The sequence below is a fragment of the Aotus nancymaae genome, unplaced genomic scaffold, assembly GCF_030222135.1.
Source record: "Aotus nancymaae isolate 86718 unplaced genomic scaffold, 86718_ANA_hifiasm-v0.15.2.pri h1tg000064l_1, whole genome shotgun sequence".
Classification (NCBI taxonomy): Eukaryota; Metazoa; Chordata; class Mammalia; order Primates; family Aotidae; genus Aotus; species Aotus nancymaae.
This window is the reverse complement of record NW_026988479.1, coordinates 4,768,728-4,791,843: the sequence shown is the minus strand read 5'-3', so window position 1 is coordinate 4,791,843 and position 23,116 is coordinate 4,768,728. Positions and strand designations below refer to the sequence as shown.

Genomic DNA, 23,116 nt, shown 5'->3' with positions numbered 1-23,116 from the left:
AAACTTTGGGGAAAATCTCCAGGACATTATTGGTCTCAGCAAAGATTTCTTGAGTAATACCTCACAAGCATGGCATTCAAAGCAAAAATGAACAAATGGGATCATATCAAGTTAAAAAGCTTCTGCACAATAAAGGATACAATTAACAAAGTGGAGGCAATACACATAATGGGAGAAAATATTGGCAAACTATCCAACTGGCAAAGGTTTAATAACTAGAATGTATAAGGAGCTCAAACAACTCCATAGGAAAAAATCTCATAATTCAATAAAAAAATAGGCCAAAGATTTGAATAGACATTTCTCAAAAAAAAAAAAGACATACAAATGGCAAACAGTCACATGAAAACGTGCTCAAAAACATTGGTCACCAGAGAAATGCAAATCAAAACCACAATGAGATATCATCTCACCCCAGTTAAAATGGCTTTTATTCAAAAGACAAGCAACGACAAATGCTGGCAAGGATGTGTAGAAAAGGGAACCCTTGTACACTGCTAGTGAGAATGTAAATCAATACAACCACTATGAAGAACAGTTTGGAGGTTCCTCAAACACTAAAAATAGAGCTACCATATGATCCACCAATCCTACTGCTGGGTATATAACCCCCCAAAAAAGGAATCAGTGTATCTAGGCAATATCTGCACTTCAATGTCTTTTTTGCAGCACTGTTTACAATAGCTAAGATTTGGGAGTAATCTAAGTGTCCAACAGCAGATGAACAGATAAAGAAAATGGTGTACTTATATACAGTGAAATATTATGCAGCCACAAAAACAATGAGATCCAGTCATTTGCAGCAACATGAATGGAACTGTAGATCATTATGTTAAATGAAAGAAGCCAGGCACAGAAAGATAAACATGACGTGGTCTTACTTATTTGTGGGATCTAAAAATCAAAACAATTGAACTCCTGAACATAAAGAGTAGAAGGATGGTTAGCAGAGGCTGGGAAGTGAAGTGAGGGGCACGATGGTTAATAGGTACCAAAAAGAGTTAGACTGAATAAGACCTACTATTTGATAGCACAATAGGGTAACTACAGTTAATAAATTAATGGTATATTTTTAAATAACTTAAAGAATGTAATTGGATTGTTCATATCTCAAAGCGTAAGTGGTTGAGGGGGATGGTACCCTGTCCTCCATGATGTGCTTGTATCACAGTGTATGACTATATGAAGACATTTCATGTACCTGATAAATATATACAACTATTGTGTACCCACAAAAAGGTTTGAAAATAAAAAGAAGATACAAATACTACCTACCTCAAAGGATTATAGAAAACATAAAAATAAAATAACACATGTAACATAACTACATGAACTGGCCCATGATAATTTTATAGAAATGTAGTTTTTTTTTTCTTTTATTTCTTTTAGAGATGGGATCAGGTCTCACTCTGTCACCCCAGCTGGAGGACAGTGGTGTGATCATTGCTCATGGCAGCTTCGAACTCTTAGGCACAGGTGATCCTTCCACCTCAGCCTCCTGAGTAGCTAGGACTATAGGTATACCACCGTGACTGGCTAAACAAATGTTCTTACTATGATAATAAAACAGAAGTGGTAGAAAGAAATGATAGGCAAAATATTAGGAGGTAGACATCATTATTCAGACTTAGCGGAAGAAAAAGCAGAAGGTTAGATTAACACTTTTTTGTTTGTTTGTTTGTTGTTACTTGTGTTTTGGTTGGGGGGTTACTTTTAATTTTCAAGTGACTAGGTAAATAGTTGGGGATATCAGAAGAGGAGTTTGGAAGGAGAGATGATGGGTTCAGCTTTAGATTTGTTAAGTCTGAGATGCTTGAGGACTTCTGAATAGAAGTTACTATTACATATATCTATGAGTCAGGAGAGAGATTGAAATGGAGACACTTTGGAATTAATCAATGTAAAGCTGAACCCACATTGGCTTTGGATTATATCACCCTGGGAAGGGTGGAAGTAGGTGGAATGAGAAGTAGAAAAAAAAGGAAGTCCTGAGAAATGCCTGCATTCAAGGATAAACAGATGGAAGAAGACATTCCCATAGAAGAGACAGAGATGGAGATGTAAGAATATAAAAGGAGAGCTAAAACAGGAACCAGGGGGATCGTTTATAAAATGAGAGGCTTTTTATCTGTACCAAGAGTGGCAGATAGATCACATAAGAGAGAGTTAGAAAAGTATGTTTCCTTCAGTGTCGCAGCTAGTGACAGCTATGTTGGCCCCAATCTGTCAGATTCCTGTGTCCTTATTCTCATTTAGATAGGCTATGTGGGAGATTCTAGGTTTCTAAATAATCTCAACTTCACAGTAGACTCTGCCATATAAGTTATCCATTGTCTGTGAAAATCATGCATATTGAAGTAATCTTTTTATTAAGTTGCTCCCTTTGATGTTTTTATTATATGCAACTATGCAGAGCTCATTCTTCATCTCCTAAATCTTTAGACCATATTGTATCCAAATGCATGTACAAAAACAACACAATTGATACTGTATACTTCCAGTCAGAGAAGAAATGTAGAAGTATTAACCAGTGCTCAGTGTGTGTTCTCCATAATGCCCTCCACAGATTGACAATGATCTCCACAATACTTATGATGGAGTATGGGATCTAGTTCAATAGTGGTCTAGTTAAGTCAGCTCAAGTCAGCTCTAAGAATGGAGATGATCAGGAGGCTGAGGCAGGGGAATCGCTTGAACCCGGGCGGTAGAGGATGCCTCCATCTTAAAAAAAAAAAAATGGCGATGATCTCTACATGTCTACATCCTGCCTAAACCTTTGTCTTCAACTCCTTAAATATCTTCTCTTTTCCTACTGAGTCTTAGACATACTCATACATTTATACTAAAATTTTAAACAATACAAATTGATATGTCACTTGAAGACAAAGTCCTTACCAGGGCATACAAATCCCTTCATTTTCTAGTCCATGACTACTTTTCTGGGAATGTATCTTATCAAGTACAGAAACTTGGTTTCCACTCCCCTGATTGATGCCTTCTCATGCCTTTACACTTTTTCATGTGTTGTTCCTTCTGTCTGAAATGTTCTTGCCCCATTAACATGTAACAACATGCACTAAAAACGTCATGTTTCTCATTTTTCATACATAATATCAAGTAATTCTGAGGACAGTCTTGAAGTTCAAGTATTAATATCCCCATTTTGTATATAGTAAGTAGGCGTTTTGAGAGAGAAAGTAAGCTTCCCAAGATCACACAGAGAGAAGTAGCATAGGGATATGAACACAAGCAGTCTGATCCCGAAGTTCATGATCTCAACCTGGACTCTGTTCCCCTTTCTCCCTCTAGTCTTAATTAAGTTTTACTTGATCTTTGAGACTCAATTTTCATTTTTAGGAGCTTGCGATCTTGTATACTATGTCTTTGGTGTAATTGCTGATTTACCAGTTTGTTAAAATAATATATTGTTCACCTCTTGAGAATAGAAACCGTGTCATTTATCTCTGCATTCCTGTGAGGTGACTGGTTGTGCTTACATTAGAAACAAAAAAACTAAGTTTCAAAAGTACTGGGAATTGCTCAAGACTACCTAGCTGGAGTGAGACTGAAGCTGGGCCTTGAACCTGAGGCCTCTAACTCTCAAACTCATGTGCTTTCCCCTCCTTTACAATATGTTGAAATACAATAACACAACAAACTCATTTTAAAACAGGAAAATCCCTGTTTGGAAAACTATATTTGTATAAGCAATAGTTAGAAACATAATCTACTTAAAATCTTGAAAAGATTAAGAGAATACAAAGACCAAGTTGAAGACAAGCAAACTTAATCATTTCATTTTCCAGAGGCAAATACTGCAACATTATCAACATTTGGACCATGTTATTAATTTGTTAATATATCAGCCTGAAGTAAGAAGAGAAAGGCTACAATTGGACATATCAGTACAAGTAAATATTTTATTTCACAGATTGCTTATTTTAAAATGATTTTTAACATTCTGAACCCTCAAAGCATCTGAAAATAGGTTAGCTTGGTAAATCATTTAGCTGATAATAGCTTAGCACTCCTCACATGCAAGTTCTCGGTCCAAGTAGGCCAACATTTACATGTAACAATCACGCCTACAAAAAAACATATATCAGAAACTTTATGCACAATGTTCGCCAAATATGAACTGTATATTTATGCTTTATTAACCTACTACAATTCAGAATTTTCTAGAAATCTTTCCTCTACACATAATGGCATAAAAAGTCTGCTTTGTGTCATCAGAGTACATGAGTAATTAGACCAGCTGGAACTTAACAATGATTCAAAAGTTACGCAGTGCAGATTTTCAGTATAACTCATACAAAGTAATCTACTTAGATGGACTAAATCCAAACTGTTGTTGTCATTTTTATCATTTCCCAATACAGAAGCTTTTGCTTGTTCATAATGCTGACTTTCGTTCAGCTGATTTTATCCTCTTTATATCTACAGTGTTTGTAATAGAGAAGAGGGATATGTCTTATTTAAACTGGCTTGATGGTGGGCATGGAATACTGTGATGTGGAGACAGACTCAATTAACTAATTTTGATGATGACGCCTGTACAGACTGACATCATGAGTTTTTACAAAAGAAAATAGAAGTAACAGATTAATTTGAGATAAATATATTCTAAATAGAAGCATAATTTTTTTCTAAATCTGAACACCCTAGACAATTGATGATATAGACTCCTATGGTCTCCACAAATGTGATTTATTGTCACCGTGCACATATCTAATCTAGCCTCAAATACCATAATAAATTTTAGAATTGATATCTTGATACAAACTACATGAACATTTAAGATCTGCAAGTCAAATTTTAAAGTTCTTAAACTGAAAAATTTTTAATAAATTCATATTTTCTCAGATTCTAATTGGAAATATTTCTTAGATCAGTAAATACCCTGAGATATCTGGATTCCATGTATAAAGATATTTCCTAGGAAAACTTAATTTTTTTCTAAATATTAGCTATGACTTTCAGATCCTATTTATGTAACAGAAATCATTCATTTTCCTTACCATTCTTGCAAACACCACAGATCTCTGCCTAAAGGAAGTAAGAAAGTACATGAAACAGTCACCCTTATTTTGTTCCTGTAAAGAACTGGCAGACAAAAAGAACCAAGGATTTGATGTTTGGGAATGTTTATGAGCCTCTGAAAAGTTCCAGACTTAAGGGATTTGAATACTGAGAACAAAATTCAAACATATAAATCTTACTCTTCTTTCTATTGTGCAGTCAATTTTAACCTCCAAAAAGAAAATATAAAAAAAGAAAGAAAGAAAAGAGGAGGATGCTTCTAGTCCAAGTAAAGAGATATCTATGATGCTTTCACAGAGGTGGACTAAAATAAGGCTATGAGCTCACAGTATTCAGTTTCAGGGTATCTGGAATTCTCTGTGTCATTTCTATTCCAGTAAAGTGAACAGTATCCCATGAGGAACACTTTAAATTCAAGAAAAGTACAGGATATGTTATATGTTAATCTCTAAAGTCCTTTTGAGTTTCTACTTTTTGATATTAAAATGTAGTGCTTCATACAAAACTAAAAGATAATCCTATAATTGATACATTTCATTGTTATTAACCGAAAGATTCTACATTAAGAATAAGTAAGTAAAGCTAGTAAATAGATGAGAGAGAGATTTTTTTAAAGTAGTCATCTCACATTGAATGTTTACTTATATTAAACTCTTTCAGAAGGCATTTACCTGAAATGACACCACAGTAATGACTGTGAAGAGCTGACTTCTTTGTGACTTTTTCCTCCATGGACCTTTTCTGCCTATATACACGGTGTGGGTGACCTGTTATGGCCATTGTATCATTGAGTGGCTCAATAAATATGAAGTCTTCATTGAGCTGTATAAATCCCATCTGGAATATATAACACAAAAATATATGTAAGAAATACCATTTGAAAAAATACTTTTAGATGTTTCCACTCATACATTCTGTTTTTGTTAACAAATGTGCATAGTCTTCTAGTGAAACTAATTTAGCAACCCCACTGGTAAGGTAACTATCTTCCCGTTTTATTACTTCATCTTCATGTACTTTATTACACTAGCATAAACTTCATTTAGTTAGTCTTAGCCTGTGTGGGTGGGAGGCTAGACGCCAGCAACAGATGCACAGTAAAAATTTTGGAATGTTAAAGGCTCACTTTGGGAGACCCATGGGGTCACTGACATGTACAGCATGTACAGAAAGAGCAATACAGTTTTTAATTGCATACATGACACAGTCCAACTTTTTGACAATCATTATTTAATAAAGTAATTCATGTAACATATTAAGACAAATGCAAGAAGCATCAAAAGTAATATATAAAATATTATTAAAGCCTTCTACTATATATTTTTAGTATATATTATACTAAAAATACTATATATTTTTAAAGCCTTTGAATAAGTTAGAGAAAAATGAAGCATCACTTACATTAACAAGTTTCATTTCACATAGTGACATGTTTTAAAAGTCATCCATTGTTAGAGGGTTAAAACTGTAAAATACAGTTATGATCAATAAAAAGTACTTATAACAAGTAAGTATACTTGTTGTATTTTGAGGCTAAGCCTAGTCATTTCTTTCTTTCCTTTTTTAGAATGTAAATTTACATTATAACTAGGAAAGTGTTCCACATCAAAGAATATGCTATGATTTGATTTTTCCATTTTTATTTTTTAACTCTCCATAATTGATATATAGGTAGCATATATTCAATTATATTATCTCTTTAGCAAATGGTTTTGAAGAAATCGTATACTAAAACCTGTATTACTCATACCCAATCTGCTAACATCAAAGTTCTCAATTCTGTTTTGAATTATTGATGTGAATTTTATGTATATTTCATTTCAATTTGATCCACATATAAGTAGCACAATGATAATACAATTATTTTCTAAAGTGAAAATTTTAAAAAGAAATGAAAATGTATGTTTTCTTTGGAAGTATAGAAGACATTAAAAAAAATTTTTTTTTAATTATTAGACAGTATTGCATCTTCCACTGCCAATACTTCATTTCATTCTGTACCAAATAAAGTAAATTGAGAGTAAATCTTAAAATCCCAATCAATCTCATTGTATTGAATGAGTTTTATCATTCAAGAATTACAATAAGCAATTTTATCACCTTGATTGGTCCCCCTCTTCTTTCTCCCTTTCTCTCTCTCTGCCTCTGTTGGTTTCCTTATGTCTCAAGCTCTCTCTCTCTGACACACACACACACACACACACACACACACACACAAGCACACACTCACACAAATATTAGGCATATATGGGGGACAAATATTTGTGTAATTTTAATATGCCTTCCAATATCTTCAAATAAGTTCTTTCATTTTCCATAAATATTTTACTTCTCTTAATCTGAAAGCAGCTTGAATTTTAAGATAAGTACATCAAATCCAGCAGTTTTTCCCTTGAGCTTAATTTAATGAGAAACAAGAAAATATTAAAGATAAAATTATTAAATAATGGTCATTAAAGATGTAGTATATCAACACATAAATTGAGAATAGGTGGTGTTGTGTTACGCATTATTGAACTAGACTAAAAATAAATAAATGTTATTCTTGTCTTATAGATTACTGTAATTCTGAGAGTCACTAAGTTTTCAAGTTCGCTAATAAAATTGGCAGTGAGGCTAATGATTAAAATACTAATTATGATGCTCAGCACAGCTCAGGCAACCATGTTCAGTTTATGGAAATCATAAATTTGTGACTCAATACATCTTTTCAACCAGGTTATAAACATGGTTAGATTTATAACAATAAATGATAAAAAATTTAGTTGCTTACTATCACATAAAATTTAATGACTCCAAGAACAGATTCTGAACTGGGTACATAACTTACTGCTAGCTATGTAACTATGAGAAAGTTATAGCACCTTTATCCAAACCTCAACTTCATAGGGTTATTTGGAGAATAGCTTTTTAAAAATACACATATTTTAAAAATACAGCCAGGAATGTTGGCTCATGCCTGTGATCCCAGCATTTTAGGAAGCCGAGGTAGGCAGATCACGAGGTTAAGAGATTGAGACTATCCTTACCAACATGGTGAAACCCTGTCTCTACTGAAAATACAAAAATTAGCTGGGCGTGGTGGCACCCATCTGTTGTCCCAGCTACTTGGGAGGCTGAGGCAGGAGAACTACTTGAACCCAGGAGGCGAGGTTGCAGTGAGCTGAGATCACGCTACTGCACTCCAGCCTGGTGACAGAGAGAGACTCCGTCTCAAAATATAAAAGTTAGAAGGAACAGAAAGCAATGCTTTTACCATGGTCAATGCTCTGATAATGGGTAACTAGTCAATAAGTGTTTGCTGTTATTTTAATTTTAACAATAAGGTCAATCATAATAAATATAAGTACCCAAACATTTTGAGTATAGGCTGAAAAACTCACGGAGTTCAAAGAATCTAACTTTATTAAGTTTTGTATCTCTGTTAGCATGTAAACTATTGTCTGAAATTAATTATATTATTGTTCTGTTAGGATTTGGAAGCTTCTTTATTACATAACATTATCTCTTGTATTAGAATTGTATCTACAGACATTTTTAAAAACAAGAAAGCTACTTTTAAACAGGAAAATACAAGTTGGAATAATTATAAGTGGTGACTCATTCGTTCAATACATGTTTATAGTATGACCACTGAGTTCTAACTCAGTTCACTCTGGGGCATATTTAGCATCAAGAGTCACACCATGAACTGTCTATCTGGACCTTTAATACTATCCTATGGCCACAAAATGCCCTAGCATGAATATGTGTCATTCAAGATACTGGCTCACATTAAAGCAGAATTATAGAAATTCTTGAGGTTTTTTGTGTCCCCTCAAAGGGCTTTTTCCATTACCAAAATAAATTATTCTATCTGTACCATGATTTTACAGGCTATGGAAGAACATGAACCCATATTAACCTCTCTGCACAAATGCCCCTGTGCTGGGCAACCCACAATTAGTCAGTCTTTGCTTTAATGCACATATTGTCCTCTGAATTTTAGCAAGAAATAAAAGATTATGTGAATGAATATGGCACATTGCGTTATCTAAAATAAATGCCAAGTATATAAGTGTTTTTCATATTTTCCTTTAAAATTTTTTCAAAATAACTCTCTTGAGGCATTTCATGCAAATATCTAGATGCAAAATTAAGTTTGACAGTTGTTTTCTAACTTATTTCTATCATCATAGGCATTTTCTCACATGATGACTGCTTGTTCTTTTGTCATTTAATGTTATTCTTTGAATTCTCAAATTAGTAAGAATTTCCATATTTTGCAATTTAGCATTGCTTTTGTGGAAATAAACTACCAGTCATTTCTTTTTTTTAACTGGTTGAAATGTCTTTTTCTCTATTTATGTGGCTCTGTGCTTTTTAAATAACCATTAACTTCTATCTCCAGGTAGATGTGCTGACACTACCACAAACTTCTAATCAAAACCTAAAATTTGATTTGGACAATGTTCAGGGATGTTCATATATTGTTGCTTTACCTCATTAAATATAAATGGTTCAGCCGTTCAAATTCATATTAATTGTGGGCTATTAAATAGATCAATCCTAAAGCACATAAGACCTAACTAAAAAGTTGGAACAGAAAGCAAAATGATACTTCCCATTTCTACTGGGATGACTGTTTCGCTTCAACTATCTCACTTCCAAAGCACTGACATAACCAAAATACTTCTACAATTATCTGAAGTTTTCTCTTCATTCTTCCATGCTCCTTTCTTGCAATTTTCTTCAAGTTCCAGAGCCTCAGTTTTTTAGATAAAATTTCAGTGAAATGGCTTAAGGAATTTTTTTGAGGATCAGTAGAACAAGCACGTATTGAGCATTCATTAAATACTAAATATCGTAAGAGTCGTGATAAAATCCTATTTTAAAAAAATATGATCCAGCAATTCCACTTCTGGCTATATATTCAAAGGACATGAAATCAGATGTCAAAGAGAGATCTGCACTCTTATGTTTATTGCAGTACTATTCACAATAGTCAAGATGTGGAATCAACCTAAGTGTCCATTAACAGATTAATGGATTAAAAAATGGTGTGTGTGTGTGTGTGTGTGTGTGTGTGTGTGTGTATGTAGACAGAAAACTATTCAGACTTAACAAAGAAGAAAATCCTGTCATTTGTGACAACATAGATGAATCTGAAGGACATTATATTAAGTAGAATAAGCCAGGTATAGAAACACAAATACTGCACAATCCACTTACATGTAAAATCTAAAAACATCAGACTGATAGAAGCAGAGAGTAGAAGGTGGTCAGCGGAAGGAGAGAAAGGGAGTTTGGGAAGACGTTGGTCAAAGGATCCAAAATTTCGGTTAAAAGAGGAATAGTTCAAGAAATTTACTGCACAATCTCATTTACATGTAAAATCTAAAAAAGTCAGATTTATAGAAGTGAAGAGTAGAATGGTGGTCAGCAGAAGGAAAGGGAGTTTGGGAAGGTGTTGGTCCAAGGAACCAAAATTTCAGTTAGACAAGAGGAATAAGTTCAAGAGATTTACTTTACAATGTAGTGACTATAATTAAAAAATGATGCATTATATATTCAAAAATTGTCAAGAAAGTGGATTTTAAATGTCATCACAAAACCTGATAGAATATGTTCTTTTGTGATGTACGTATTTGTAATTTTTGTCATTTAAAATAATTTAAAAATATATAGTATATCATAATAACTAAATATCCTAAGTGCTGCTGGACTTGTGAAAGGTGATAGATCATTATAAATTCAGGATATGAGAAAGGTCCTGAGGCACAGCAGGATTTGCATAAGACAAGGGCAAGGATGCTCCTTATAGAGGAGGGATTATGAGCGGGGGCGAAGAGAATGGAGAGTCTAGGCAACAGTTAGAAGATATTTGGCTTGAGCAGAGAAATAGGAAAATATGGTCAGAAAATAAAATAAACTCATATAATTGAAAAAAAGACATGTTCTTGATGGGACAAAGAAAGTCAATGTCTTAAATATCTTAGGATATAAGTCTATTGTCCCAACATAAGATACATCCGAGATTTAGTGAGACACTAGAAGTAGAAGAAGTGTTTTGTTTTCAACACTGATAAGAAAAGTTGCTTAAAGGCTTTGGCATCAGTATATGCTTTTTAAAACATTTTGGACAAATATCTGATACAGTACATGACCTGAACTTCTATGTAAGTTTGTCTTTATTAAGTATTTTCTCATAAGGTTATAGTGTAATAATAGATCTCATTATGTAAATAAAGCATTATATGGCCTCAAATGTAAGCATGATATAGGGCTAGGCATAAATTATAATGCCATGTTTTTCTTATGCTATATTCAAATAAAGTATCATTCTAGTATTAAATGGGATAAATGGGAGTGATTTATCATGCATTTGTGTATTCTATATCTACATATAACTCTGTATAAAACTATACTTCTGATACCATATCTATTCTCTTGTCTTATCATCTTAAAACACTCTTCCTGATGATTCTTTCAATGTTTCCACTGTATACTTACAAAGATAAACTCAAAATCCTTCATGAAGATATATGAAGCCTATAAGTTATGAGAATCTCTCATCTACCTCTCCAGTTTTACTTTTACTACTCAAACTTCATATATAACAAAACAAACTTCTACTGTGTGAACAAACATATTTCAAAATAACCTTTAGTGGCATGATTACATCTTGGCATATTGCACATACTGTCTTCTCTTTCCAGAATGCCATAGTGCCTGTGAAGAGCTATCAATTCTTCAAAATCAAGCGGAACCTGTCCTTTCTCCAAAGTAACGATTACTTTCCCTATCTAATTCTACACCAGACATTTTCTGTTGTTGCACTAATATGTCTACTATGGTTATAGTTTCATGTCTCTCTGATTAGATCATGAGCTACTTGAGGCTTTGGAATAATGCTCATCTTCATGCCTTCAATATATAAAGTCTAGTATATAACAGGTGCTCAAGTAATGTTGTTCTTAACTCATTGTAGTCTTCCTTCTTAAGATAACAGAAAATGTATCCGTCACTGCTCTGAAGAGCAGGTATTTACTCCACCTGGAATTTCATAGGTGGAAATTAGAATTTTATTTCCTCCACTGGTCGTTTCCAATGTTGGCTTCCTTGTGTGCCCAAGTAGTATCTTTAGAAAAACTTTTCAGATGACCACATTGTTAACATCATTCCATTTTCTTTCCTAGCCAAAGGGCTCCAAAGAGAATCATAAAAGTCCAATGATAGAAGAAACGTTGGAAATCATCTGAGCATTACTGGAGTTTTAAAATAAAGAAAATCAATCCTTTGAAATATTGCAATATACAGAGAGTTAATGTGAATGCCAGGATAGAGTGTAGGCTTCCTAATTTCCATGTTAATTTTTGTTTTTGATACATTATGCTATCTTTGCTTGCTACCTACACTTTACTTAAATTTTTACTTACATTCTAGTCCCCACTTCCAAATCCCCAAACTCCAGAAATTGTTCTGAGGTTGCCTACAATTTCCTTTTTATTCCCCTCTCTGTGGCATTTGATCCTTGCCTACTTTTCTCCTCCTTGAATTTCCATTACCCTGGTCCTTTTCATCTCTGGAAACTATTTCTGTTCCCTAAACAGGTCATGTTCCTCATCCCAAGGCTGGATTTTGGTAAACAATCGTTCTCTGCATCTATCATACTCAGTGGTTTGATAACCTTCTTTATGGAGATGATTCCCCAATCCCCCTCATTGTAATCCACTGCCTCCCTTCAAGATTCACCCTCCTCTCTCATTTCCCTTGTTTCACTTCAGTCATATCATCATTCTGTCCACCTTAGTACCACCCCTCTAAGTTTGTATATCTGTTTATGGCTTTACCTTTTTTTAGTTACCCCAGCTAAAAATTATATTGACCTTTGCTCTTTCTTTTTCAAGCCCATTTAAAACTATTTATATGAAAACAATAAGATAATAATAGGCATTTTTACAAGGATTTTATATGCATTATTTAATTTAATCTATACACAGAGCTTTGGACACATGCTAATTTCATCAATTTTATAAATAAAAAATAAAGTGAGCTTCAAAAAGATTTAATATGTCCTAAGATCACAAATCAGTATGTGGTGAAGACAGGATTGAAAGGAAAGGCTGTCTGGTTTCAAGCTCATGCTGCCTTTGTGAAGCTTTCTGCAAAAGGGTAGACCATATGAGTGTTATTTCCAAAAAATCCTCATCTTTAAAAAATTTTACACTAAGGATTTGGATGTCAAGCATAACACCTCACAGATGGTAGACATCCAAAATTTGATATCAATAGCCAGGCCAGGCCCCATGTCTCCCAAAGCAGAAGGCAAAAATACTACATTAAGGCTCTGAACTTTATCTTGCCAGACTGTTGTATGTGATCAGACTTCTTGGCTGCCAAAGGCACACTGGCTATCTAAGTGGGCTGAGGTTTCACCTCCAGGCCTCCTTCAGCAGTAGATGCCCCAACAATTCTCCCATGGCAGACTTGGTAGAATATTTCAAGGTTTTTGTTTTTCCTCTTCCATTCTTTAATTCTCTTTTCTATTTTCTTTCCTACAAATCTTTTCTAATCATACAACCGGAATTTTAAAATAGTGGAACATTTTAAAGATATGGTTTAAAAAATTCTTCTAAATCTTGTCAAACAGGATAATTACATATGAATGTATGTATATATTTCTCTAGTCAATTTACCTACACATATACACTCATTTATGCATCGGTGTATGGGCATACGTTTGTGTGTGTAGACAGGCATACGTATAGTGGAGTTTCATATTCTACTTTGTCCCATTTAAGAAAAGATTGTTTTTTATAGCATTATGTGATCTTTATAAGAGTGTCTTTTAATTGCCAAATAATAGTTTATCCTCTAAATATATCATAATTTTGTTACTGTTTTTTTCATTCAACTCTTTATCCAATAAATGCTTATTAGTATAAACTTTGTATAGTTAGAGGCTCAGGGAACAGCAGTGAACAAGGTGGTCGAGGTCCGTCATCAACTTACACTCTAGGAAAATGATGCACCATTTAGCCAGCCGGGTCAAAAAGAGCTATATTTGCTTCATAATCTGTTGTTAAGCTTTATGTTGATTATTTATAATCTTATTTCTGTCTTTGTTCTATTCTGCAATTTTTAAAAAAAGATGAAAATATAGATGGAAAGTATTCCAACAGACACCCAAAGACTAAGGCAGACGTTGCAAGTGACCACTTGAGAAGATGAATTCACCGTCCTCCAGGACTAAGATCCTCAGAGACTGAGGAGTATCTCTGAAGAAAAGAGTCTCCCAAGAAGCCACAAATGTGGTCTATGAAAGACTGTCCATTTAAAGCACTTGGCAAATGTGGAGCTCGACAATAATATCCCAAAATGCCATCAGTCACCTAAGAACCTGCCCCTCCTTCTGGGTGTCTGTTAATAGTTCCAATGCTAGAGGAGCCAGAGAAAGCCCAGTGCACTGAGTAGGAGGATTGAAAGCTATAGGTGTAGAAATAACAAGGACTCTGACTTCATTCTCCCTTTTTCATTGCATGTAATTTCTTCTAAGAAAGCCTGAATGCTGAGGGCATGTGGCCGATTAATTTTAACTTCATGTGCATTTTGACAGTTTGATGATTATAGAATACACATTTGAAAGATCAAATAGAGAATTTTCGACTAAATTTACCAGAAATCTTCCCAGAACCTACAAATAAATACCAGAAACAAAACCAGGAGGGGTGGGCAAGGGTTTTATTATGACCCTTGAGACTTATTTACTCAATGAAAAGCTATACGTGTATTATATGAACTCCAGTGGTGCCAAGTACTGGGAATGGGTTACAGAGTGATGTGGAAATGCCCTTTTGAATGAGGGGGCATCAGAGAAGAAACTTCATGTATGGGAAGTGAGAATGAGAAATGGTTATCAGAAAGAAACCCAGGGGCATTCCACAGCAGCTTCGCTTACTTGATTCATAATCAAAAGCAATCCCTGATGAAAGTCCTCTTTGTTTTTTAAACCATCTATCTTTTCTTGGACACTGCTTACAAATTTTATCTTGGTGGGCTTCACAAGGGCTTTTTGCGGTATATCTTTCAACACAATCATATTTTATTTACATAATTACCCAGGAACAAATTCACTCCTACAAATGAAAAATATATGGCTTTTCTTCATTTTCTTGCAAACTGATGTCCTTTTCTGTCTTTTCCTCGACATTTAATAGAGATATAGATTTTAAAAGGTTCAAAATGTGCCTTTTTAACTCTATCATATACAACATCATAAGTATGAGAATAAATAGAAGCTACTCTTTGGCCTCTATACTGAAAAAGTAAAAAGGAAGTGGTGAAGACTGGTCAAGTGGAAAATGAGCGCCCCATCCTCACATTTAGATATCCAACATGACTGCTTTAGGTGTTGTTGCTCTTGTTCTGATAGTTACCTCAATTCTCATTGTATATTCTAACTAATTTTTGCTCAATATCGAGAGAAGCTATTGATTTTCATATACTTTCTTGTATCCATTCCCCTTACTGTAATCTCTTGTTACATGTAATAATTTGTAATTATAATTTTGGGCCATCTATGAATTATTTAAATATGCAAATAACATGTTAAAGAAAGGGAGCAAATTTATTTTAAAATCTACTTCTTAGTTGTTCACCAGTCTAGCCCAAATCTATTATGTTCCATTGTAACATCCCGATGATTATTTAAAGTTCATTATCAATATATGAACTGAATACCTACCATATGGCAATATGCAAGTAATTGAGGATTCAAAGATGAAAACAGAATGAACCCCTGTCTTCATGGACCTTGTATATTCAGGTATTCAGAAAAATACACTTAAGAAATTATACATTGTGAAAAGCAGTATTAAAGAAACAAAGAAGGATCCAAGAAAATTAGAGTTAATGCTAGAGAAGCCAAAATGGGTAGCTCAGTAAATAAGGAGACGGCATGTGAGCACGAACTAAAGTGAAAGAAGGAGCCTGCTATATGAAAACGAACTTAAATGGGGAAAAGATGATGTCCCAGGTGGAGCGATGCCATATACCAAGGCTGTAATTCTGGAAGATATGTGGGAGAAACTCAACCTATGTACTTTATGTTCACAAAGGTGTACACTTCTAATTATCATTTACAACAACATATGTATCTATCCCATGTGTATAGGTCACAGCAAAACATATTTCAAAAAGTAAGAAATAAAGAATAAGTAATATAGCTGTAATACTACCAGAAGAAACAGAATTGCTCCTATAAAGCTTTCATTTTTCAAAATGAAAAATAAAAAATAAATATAGCCAGAATACTTAGTAGCAGAAGAAATGGTATTGCTCCTGTAGGGCAGAAGTCAAAGATGGGGAGAGTGGGGAGGATATTTTCTTTCTTATAGTAAGCATTAGCCTTTAAATGATGTACATATGACTTAGATTAATTTAAAAGAGATTGAAATGGAGAGACACAAGACTTGTTGGGAGGCTACTGCAGTAATTAAAGCAATAAATAATGGTGGCATTAGTGTAGAGTCTATTAGGAAAACCTACCTACAAAGCCAGACTCAGTTAAAAACTGGCAGGTGGTGTGGAGACTGAGGCAGTGATAGGAGTCATAGATAAACAATTATGGCAGCAAAAACAGCAGAAAGGTTGGCAGGGCATGATTCGTGTACAGCTCTCAAAATCCTAAGACATTTAGATTTTATGTGAAGTGTAATAGGGAACAAAAGATGGTGGATGGCATGATTTAATATAATTCTGAAGGAAACCATTATTGCTCTTTTTCAGAAAACAGATTCTAGGGTGACCAAAAGTAGAATGAGGAAGGCCAGTTTGAAGTCAGTTCTCATAATCCAGGTGCAAGATCACAGTGGCCAGGCTAAGGAGGCAACATGGTGACTGGACTAAGGATGTTGAAAAAAGTAAACAGATGTGACATTTATTTTGGATTCTCACCCAAACCAGAGGGCAATCAACCAAATGTGTTTAATGGTGTAATATCGTGACTTAGGGGAGCAGTGGCACAGACAAATTAAGGATTACTCCAAAGTTTCTAGCGTTAGTACTTAAGAAGGAAGAAACAGCTGCCTGTAATTGAGATATAAAACTCAAATCATGGAGCTGAACCAGATTTTAGGGATAGAGAATCAAATTTCTGATTAGAACTTATCAGGTCTAATACATTTTTGAGACATCCAAATGGAAAACTCAAGTAGACAGTTGAAGAATGGAGCCTAGTGGGTGGTTTTACCCTAGAGACATCTACCTGGGAGCTGCCAAAAGAATGATAATTTTTCAATCCGTAAGACTGAATGATGTTACCCAGTAAAAGAGAATAGAGAAAGAACAGAACAGGGCCTAAGATCAATCTCTGAGGACCCTAACACTAGGAAGAAGAGAAAGAACCAACAAAGGAGATTATGGAGGAAGGGCTAGTGAGGTTGAAGAAAAAGTGAAAGTTTGTAAGGTTGATTTTTTTTCCAAAAAACAAAATCAGAATTAATAGCTTCTCAATTTGGCTTTGAAGAAAAGAAAAGAGTAAGCACTCCTTTAATTCACTCAGAGGAAGCTACTGCCCGTGTCTAACCCACATTGCTCAGGCTTAAAATCTTAGTAGTGCTATGCAAGATGATCAAACACATGTGTTCATGCTGTTGTTAAATTCAATAGCAAAAGCTGAGTAAATAAACATTTCCAGGTCTTCATCCATCAGGATTCTCAAAAGTCATAACGATGTGGCTTCTTTTTGTTGCAAAAGAGAAAATTTTACATGTTCCATATTGTTGAGTCAAGAGAAGCATTTAAATCTATTAACTAACTTTGTTTGACCTATATTATTTCTTAACCAGAAAGGTGGCTTCCAAATCACCACCCACCCTAGCACTTAATGAGTTGGTGCATAGTCAGTTGTACACCTAGTTGTTAAAGGGTTAGTCACTCAGTGATTTTTTGGAGCCATTCACCATGGTGATGAGCCCTTGCAGCACTTATCTCATGCAATTCCAGCCCAGTTATGTGCTTTAAGCAGAAGAGAATGAGACCACTGAGAAAGCTGCACAGCTGTGATTTGGGGAAGCACTCATCACTGCCAGGTCTTACTGGTGACCTCACAATTGACAGAGATGTTGCCAACCTCCTACATACCCCTAGAGAGTAAATGCAAATTCATTTCACCATGGAAACAAGATTAGTGGAGCAAACTACTCAAGGACCATAGCATTGGTACTCAGAGAAATGGAAAATCTGCTGCAATTTATTTTCAGGATTCAATTAAAGGTCATATGAATACAATAATTTATTCAACAATATTTACTGAGCGCATACTATGCGTTAATGTTCCAGATGCAGGAAATATAGCAATGTGCAAAACAGACATTCACTTTAAAACAGGCTGACAATCTTAAATATCTTTACAGTAATTAAGAAATTTACTTATTATCGATTTTATGTCCTCCTTGCCATTTGCACAATCAGCAAAATGTAGTGATGGTGTTGTATTTTTTTTCTCCACTTAGAACCCTTGGATAATTCTCCCCATTCACATTTTGAATGACATTGAATAAAATACAAGAAATCATAACTATGTGTCCCCCCTTAAAAGGAGCAATGTACTATGTACCAACAAAGTTCTTTCTTTCATGACCTGTTTCTCAACCATGACATTCCCAAATACAAATGTAGATATGAAAAGAGAATTTAAGAACACATCTGACCTTCTATTTTTCTAGCCTTTCCATACTCTCTGTTTTATACATATCTCACCAGTGAGAACAGAGGCCAAAAATCTAATGTAATCTCTTGCTGATTAATCAGAGGCTGACACAGATCAGACACCAAAAGAGCTGATAGAATACGGTATAAACCCTGAATCAATCCCAAAACACTCTGCATATACAAGACCACATCAAGACTATTATGGCCATGCATCATGTTTTAAGAAAGACATTTATAAGCAGAAGAAAATCAAAAGAAATTAGGGATCAGTTGGTTATAAATTCAACTCAAAGAAAGAACCATTCACCAATGTTAATGATAAATATTTAAAATTCTGTTTACACCTTTCAGTCACCAGTAGAGCAATCACTACTCTGAGGCAATCCAGCTCTCTACTAGACAGTGGTAACTATCCATTAAGGTTTTTACAAAATGTCCAAAATGCTTCCTCACCATAACTTTATACCCTGGGTCCTGATTCTGTATCTTAAGCACCTTTTTATCCTTCAAATATATGACAAATATCTCATGGTCCCGTTAGTATAACCATTTGTGATATGAGATGGGCTTATTGTCCTTCATTCTTATTTTTCTTGGATGTTCTGTAGTTTATAAATGCTTTTCTTAGGTTCAATTTCCTTTGATTTTACATGATGGCAATGAATGCTGAATGAAAACTGTCTCTGGAATGAAGAATGAGTTGAAATAAGAGACTATAAGTACACCTTTAGGAGCCTGGTGCAGACTGGCACAGGATAACAAAATGAAAAGTGTTTTAATTTAGTCTTTAATCATCCTTTATTAGGGAATTCCTCAAACCTTCCAAAATGTACAATAATAGAGTGCTCAGATATTCACACTCAGGATTTAACAAATATTAATATTTATTTGCTGCAGATCATTAAAAAACATATAGCTATTTATTGATTCAGTTGAAGTGGACCCTATATATCTTCCCAAAACCAACTGTCTTTCTTGTGGCTCAAAAGTAATTACTACACTGAAGATGGTGGTATTTTTTTTGCATCCATGTTTTTTACTGTCACTACATACACTTTGCCAAATGTTGCAATGAAAACGACTGGACTTATTTAAAAGGGTTCCCTCTGACCAGTATCAAGATAAACTCTGAAGGTAGAACAAAAAGAATGAACTGATATTTGGATGCATAATTTGAAAGAAAAAAGAATTCACAATATGAGGATCACAATATAATTTTGACCTATGTCAATATGGCCATCGATAATATACAGAATAATGTGGGGAAAGCAGAATTGGAGATTGCATGGGAAGAAGAGACCAATTCAGTTAGGAACATGTCAAACTTGGTGTACCTATTAGACTTCATATTTAAATTTCAACTAGGTAGCTGGATATACAATCATGGAGGTAAACAAAGAGGTCTGAACTAGAGTATATGTTTTGAAGTCATTGGAAGATAGTTGGCATTCAGGCCACAGAGAAGAAAAGAAGGCCCATAACTGAGCACTAGTACATGCTAGTGTAAAGGATACATGGAAAAAACTAATACTCAATAAAACAATCTAAAGGGGAGCAGTCAGAGAGGTGTGGTGTCCAGGATGGCAAATTACAGAAACATATATCAAGAAGGAAGGCATGAGCTATTTCCAATGCTACTGATGATAAGCTGATTGCTGAAAATCAGTAGCCCCATAAGAATACATTTCCCCAGCAGCTCCATAGCCTCTATCCTTTATAACTAAGTATTCTGAAATATAGACACTTCTTTGTATACAATTCAGAAAAAAAGTAGATATAACCACCATTCCATTTTTCTATTTCATTAATATTAAATACAATATAATCTTTATTGGAAGATGGGGAAAATATCCAACTTCAAAATTCATCATGCATACATATGAACTTTATAATTTTAATATTAATGTATAGAATTTCTGTAGTTTGAAAGGAAAATGAAATATGAAAAATAAAATATTTGAGAGCAATCCACCAAGAACAAATAGAAAAGTAACCAGGGTGTGATTCTTATGAAATACACAATATGTGAGTAATAGTCATCTCCATCTTCCATCTTGGTTGTCATAAAGAGTAAGAGTTCATCCATTCCAATCTTTATTTAAATGAATGGGAGAACTTATCTATTATCTTGCAGCCAAGATGTTAAAAATATTTTTGATATTGATTTCATCATTCAAGGAATTAACAACTATTCACAGATTATTTTTAGCATTTATTAACAGAATTAGAAACATACTAATGTTCTTATCTAAGAGATTGTCTGAAATTATTGAACAGATAGAGTCAAAGACAGACTCGTGATGCTTCCTAAAAATCTCTTTCATGGTTGAGATTAAATCTTCATTTAGATATCTGGAAATATACCCAAATACTTTCATCCTGAGTGATTAAACAGTTACTTTTAAAAAATTACAAAGCATGTTAGTTAAAAGAAAACGTTATTCAAAATACTGAAAGGGGAACTAACAGATGAAGTTCAACTAAAAATGCAAAATGAATTGAGAAAACATTTGGTATGCATATGATTATAGCACATCCATTTTGCAAAGAGGCAAACACTAAGATCTTAGCAGCCAAATGAGTAAATGATACATATAGTTCACAAAAAAATTTTTAAAAAGTAGAGAAACAGGTTTGCAATCATGATCATTCTTGGCCAGCAATTAAAAGAATGTAAATTCCAGCCATCAGGCACAATTTCACTGTTTCAAATAGCAATTAAAAATAGCACAAAAATTATAATACATAGTTGATAAAAATTTAAAAAAAAATAGAAAAAAAAAATTAAGTGAGTCTGGTACCTTCAATCTTTATGGGTGGATTCATTAAATCAGCGCCCTCTGGGAAATCCTTGAAGAACCATGTTACTTACACCTCTGGGTTCACAAATTATACTTCTTGTAATTTATTATTGGGATACATTCAAAAGTAGACCTCCTTTCTTTGTTTTATGAAATTCAACAATATAAAAATATTACAGAAAAATATATAGACAAGATCTGATTGTGATTTCAGAGTTGGGTAGTTCTCACATAAAGCAGAAAATATATAGTGTAATACTCACTTTCATAATTATAAACAGAAACCATCTCAACATCTACCACTAAGAAAATGGTAAGCGGTATTATGGCATGTTCAGGAAAAACACATTTTATAGTCTAAATGAGACTTTACTGAAGTTTATGTGACAATATTGCAACATGCGTGTGATAAGTTTCTTAAAAAATGATAAAAGTTAACACATTGATTTGATTTTATTTTAAAATAATACAATCACAGGAAAACAGACTGGTAGTAAAAACAGTATAGCAAAATTCAAATAGTGATTATAGGTAATGAAAACATAAACTAGTCTCTTTTTTTTCTGTTATTTGATTACACTGTTTTATTACACACACACACACACACACACACACACGCCTTTAATTATACAAGCAATACATAAGCACTCTGTCAAAATAGTTTTCAAATGTATCAGTAAGTTTACAGATCTCTTTGATCACCAGTCTCCATACCAGACCCCTTCACTTATAGTACGGCTTGGATCTGTGTCCCCATCCAAATCTCACCTTGAATTGTAATCCCCAATGTTAGAGGTGGGGTCTGGTGAGAGGCAACTGGATCGTAGGGTTAGATTTTTCATGAATGGTTTAGTATCCTTCCCTTGGTACTGTTCTCACAATAATGAATGAGTCCTCGGGAGGTGTCACACATTTACAAGTGTGTGGCACCTCCCTCATCTCTCTCTCACTCCTGCTTTTGCCATGTGAGGTGTGTGCCCTCTTCACCTTCTGCCATGATTGTAAGTTTCCTGAGACCTCCACAGAAGCAGATGTCACTATGTTTCCTGTACATCCTGCAGAACCATGAGCCAATTAAACCTCTTTATAAATTACCTGGTCTCAGGTATTTCTTTTTAGCAATGGAAGAACAGATAAATATAACTTATCTCCAAAAGTAATGATTATTATCAATTTGATGTGATTTCTTCCAGACATGTTACTATCTTTATGCATACATATCTAGGTATCCTCAAGAAAATGCAAAGTATTGTGCGTTTTTTTAATCATAATTAAGTAACATAATCTATGTATCACTCTGCAATTTGCTTTTTATTGAACCTCAGCAATACAAAAGTATTAAAAGAGAATAGTAGAGAGAGATTTGATTATGACTTTGGAGAAGAAAGGCCTTCTTAAGGAACACCAAATGTAACAATCATATTTGATAGTGTTCTCAAATGTAAAACTGTTTCAGGATAAAACAGTCATAAATTTGGCAGACAGGAAGAAACAGAAGAAACCCTAAAGGCTGATGACATGAAAAGATGATCCACCTGACCAATAAGCAAGGAAATTGAAATGGCAACAGTAACAGA

The 23,116-nt window shown here is 34.2% G+C and overlaps 1 protein-coding gene and 1 long non-coding RNA gene across 2 annotated transcripts in view; one reads left to right on the top strand and one right to left on the bottom strand.

The window, feature by feature from the left end:
* The window catches only part of ADAMTS19 (ADAM metallopeptidase with thrombospondin type 1 motif 19), a 255,323-nt gene that overhangs the window by 206,323 nt on the left and 25,884 nt on the right, over positions 1-23,116 (bottom strand). Inside the window, exon 3 of the mRNA XM_012447921.3 lies at positions 5,715-5,880. Within this exon, the coding sequence (XP_012303344.3) occupies positions 5,715-5,880 (166 nt within the window). The remainder of the gene's footprint in view (positions 1-5,714; positions 5,881-23,116) is intronic.
* The window catches only part of LOC135270622 (uncharacterized), a 371,213-nt gene that overhangs the window by 328,895 nt on the left and 19,202 nt on the right, over positions 1-23,116 (top strand). The gene's annotated exons all lie outside the window — the stretch shown is intronic.